Source organism: Sinocyclocheilus grahami, unplaced genomic scaffold (assembly GCF_001515645.1).
Source record: "Sinocyclocheilus grahami isolate Dianchi unplaced genomic scaffold, SAMN03320097.WGS_v1.1 scaffold479.1, whole genome shotgun sequence".
Lineage (NCBI taxonomy): Eukaryota > Metazoa > Chordata > Actinopteri > Cypriniformes > Cyprinidae > Sinocyclocheilus > Sinocyclocheilus grahami.
The window spans coordinates 257,979-261,765 of record NW_015505658.1 but is presented as its reverse complement, the minus strand read 5'-3'; the positions used below and the strand labels follow the sequence as shown (position 1 = coordinate 261,765).

Sequence of the window (3,787 nt, the reverse complement as noted above, 5' to 3'; positions counted from 1 at the left end):
CCAGGACCTGAAGAGGAACATTTTTAGAATTACTCTAAAGGGCTTTTTACTTGCTAAAAAAAAAAAAAAAAATCAATTATAAGGCATGTACATTTTGTACAGATCATTTAGAAGCAATAGAAATGTACTTAGCAAATATGATAAAGTAGGCTTTATAGGGTTATAACTTAAAATACCCCAAACACTCAACACAAGACCCCAAATCGATGAGACACAGCGTACATGTTTATTTTTTACAAAATACAAGTAACAAAATACACATTTTGTATGCGACTAATCATGCTCTCCAAACAATGGAGAATTCAAAAGCACTAAAAGGGTTGGATAAACAGAGAGACCAGTGCGTAGTAGTGAATGTGGGGGGCCTAATCCATCCTCGGAGACGCCAACACACACAAGCTCGCACATCACCAACACTGAGTCACTCTTCATTAATATCAAGAGAAGTGAATACGCACATAAATAATGTACACGGAGCTCACTCTCACTCCCTTTCTTGCAAACACACACACACAGACTGATTCATTAACAGCTTGCTCCAAATCTAGAATGCCAAGCAAGTGTCCAGATGGCTGGTAAAGCCGCCTCTCTCTAAGGAGGCATCGTTAGCAGTCAACAGAAGCGCGTCCAACAGGAGCTCTCGCCATACGCAGCGTGGCCACTCAGCCAAACTGAGGAGGGAGTCCGCCGTTGTTCCGAGAATGAACCCAGAACAGCGGATTGAGTGGTCAATGAGCTTGCTTATGCCTGTTAAAATGATCCCAGAACAGCAAGCTGTGGGTAGAGATTAGTCAACAACAGAAGTGCTTAAACATAAATGGACTGACATTACAGTAGCATGGTGTATTTGAGGAAAATATAACATCAAATGGAATACATTTCGAATTGAATAAGCAGCAAAACAGAAACTCCAAAATATGAAGAAATTATAGTTTGCCCATGAAAACAACCCTGGAAATAGAATAATCTTTTCCCCAACCTTAAGCTACCTCCACTCCAAAATCCTTGGTCTCCGACCAGGTGTGGAAAATGGATGTGTTTGAATGAAAACAGGGCAAAGGGAAGTGAAACTCAGTCACAGGACCTAACAGTTTCCACTAACAAGAGCTAGAGAGGTCTGTCAAAAAGTTCACTGTATGGAAATGAAGATGGGAAAAAATGATATATCTGTCCACTCCAAGGGCTAAGATGAACGTTTGGGCTGATTCCTTTCCTGATCCAGAGAGGATGGTCTTTCATTTCTGTATTCAGTATCCATATTTATCGTTCAGATGTGTCCGACCATCACCGCTCTGACCTGTTCAAAACAGACACACGGGATAAAATGGTCTCTTTGTTTCACCTGCTAAACTTTTCTGGTTAATGACAACATGAAATGGCAACTACAAAGCATTTATTTGACTTTCATAATGAGAAGGATTTCACGATAATCACTTTTTCTGCAGCAGGGACATTTCCTAAGGTTCCATTTTTATGGTTAGATATTCATATACAAATGGATTAGCCAGCAATGAATTTGCAAGACAACATCTAAAGAGGACAGATCATACATTTCAATAAAATTTGAATATTCTTCATTCTGTCATCAATAATGCTATGGCGTCACAAAAAGAATTGTGGGTAATGGGCAATAATTTAATAATGTCTAAAGTCTCTAATAATCTGAAAGTCTCTACCATTTAAAAGTTTGGGGTCATTTTATATATTTGAAACAAGCCTCAGGGTCACCTATGCTGCATTTATTTAATTAAATATGCTGTAAAAGAGTGTGATTGTGAAATATTACAATTTTACAAAAATTAATTTATATTAAAAAGTCATTTATTCCTGTGATGCAAAGCTGAATTTTCAGCAGCCATTAGTCCAGTCTTCTGATTCAGATGATCCATTAGAAATCATTCTAATATGCTGATTTGGTGCTCAAGAAATATTTGCTTAATATTTGTGTGGAATCTGTGATACATTTTTAGGATACTTAGATAAACAGTCCCTTTTGATAAACGTAATACATCCTTGCTGAATAAAATGATGTATTTCTTTAATAAATACATGAATAAATCTTCCTGACCCCAAGCTTTTGAGCAGTAGTCTACATTGAGCAAAAAATCTTTCAAAGCAGATTAAAGAACGCATTATGTCTTTATCTTTTGATAAAGTCATAGATAGCCATATGGCTAATACAGTATAGTAACGAGGGCCATTTGTTGGCTTAACATGATTACAACTTAAGCACCATCCCGACAAAAATGGATTCTGGCAGAAACTGGATCTCGCTCTCTCTTTTTTTCCCCCTAAGAAACAGAGAACCTTATCTTATAATAACCTCCTGACTTTAAAATAAATTCCTTGGCTTGGAATCAATGTGTTTTCCCATAAAGCAACTTCTCTAATCCCCAGAAATGTCAGAACTGTGATTGAAGTGTCCTAAGATCAAAAGCTAATATGATGTTTAGCATTCAGTGAAAGCCTGTAAATTGAGATTAAAGGGTGCAGTGCCAAGAATGCTTGATTTTTGATGCATATTTCTAACTGCGCAAAGAAACAAGCAGTTGTTTAGGGTTTTTGTTTAACAGTACAGGCAGGACTTAATTATATCACAATCATCAGGGGTGAAGAGAGGCAGCTATTTACCCGATGGAGGAACCCAAACGCAGTAGTCGGGGTCATCTTCTGGGTACTGCTTAGACATGGTCACAGGAGGCTAGAAATAAAGGTAGAAATGTCTAAATATCATATGAAATATATGAAAACTAATTCTAGAACCTTACTGTAAGTTACAGACAAATTCTACATGTTCAGATCCATACAGTGATCCCAAAAAGTATTTACACACTCAAGGATCACACAAGTGTTCTACCTAGTAGAGTGATCTTGTACAAACAGTGATAATTTGAAATATTAATACAATATTACTGTTTTGCTTTTTGTATCCAAAAAGTGTTCTAGCTAGCAGAGCTACCATGATATTAATCATATTTGCTTTGGACATATCTCGTTAAAATATCTAAATACTTTGTCTTAATTTAGAATAGTATATCAGTAGTTTTATAAGTTAATAAACTAACAAACTTAATTTTGTGATTTCTTGTGTTCTAAATGTTCTGACATTTTTATTCATTTATTTATTATTATTTTATTTTAGGGCTACTTATTTATCACTTTTGTTTACTAATCATTGGTTACATATCTTATGTCTTAAGTAGAGCTGTTGCATAATGTGCATAATTTTGCACATGCATAATTATTTACTACTACAATACTTACCCTGCTTGGGCCAATCATTTTCTTCTTTGTATTTGTCTTTGGAACATTTGAGACACCGTTGTCAATTTCTTCTGTTGGGATATGAATCAACAAAGTGAACAAAACAAAGTGCATCAGACATTTGTCACTGCCTTTATCCACTTAAAGGTAAAGATAGAAGCAGGACTAATGGAAGAAACATGTTTTAAGACAGTCACACTTCACATTTCAAAGAAGTTATGCCACAGAATAGATGAAACCATACACACAGAATCTGTGATTCTACCTTTTGGACGAGAGGCACTTTTATCTTGAAGATGGGGAGACTTCTTAGCTATCTTAGCAGACTGGTCCTCATGGTCTCTTTTAGCTAGACACAAATAAATATTTGAGAAAATATGATTGCAGGCTAATATTATGGATGATTTTTTGTTCAAAGTGGTAGTTAAGTAAAATTAGACTCTGTGTAGCACAACACTGACGTCTTGTGATCAGAAATAGAATTACACTACTCTGGGAATATTGTATTACAACCCCCCCCCTC

The 3,787-nt window shown here is 35.9% G+C and overlaps 1 protein-coding gene across 1 annotated transcript in view; it reads right to left on the bottom strand.

The window, feature by feature from the left end:
- Positions 1-222: 222 nt before the first annotated feature.
- Positions 223-3,787, bottom strand: part of LOC107553722 (kanadaptin-like) — a 9,101-nt gene continuing 5,536 nt past the window's right edge. The window contains exons 10-13 of the mRNA XM_016236037.1: positions 3,530-3,613; positions 3,265-3,338; positions 2,632-2,701; positions 223-1,297 (exon numbers count right to left, since the gene is read on the bottom strand). Of these exons, the coding sequence (XP_016091523.1) occupies positions 1,248-1,297; positions 2,632-2,701; positions 3,265-3,338; positions 3,530-3,613 (278 nt within the window). The 3' untranslated portion in view covers positions 223-1,247. The remainder of the gene's footprint in view (positions 1,298-2,631; positions 2,702-3,264; positions 3,339-3,529; positions 3,614-3,787) is intronic.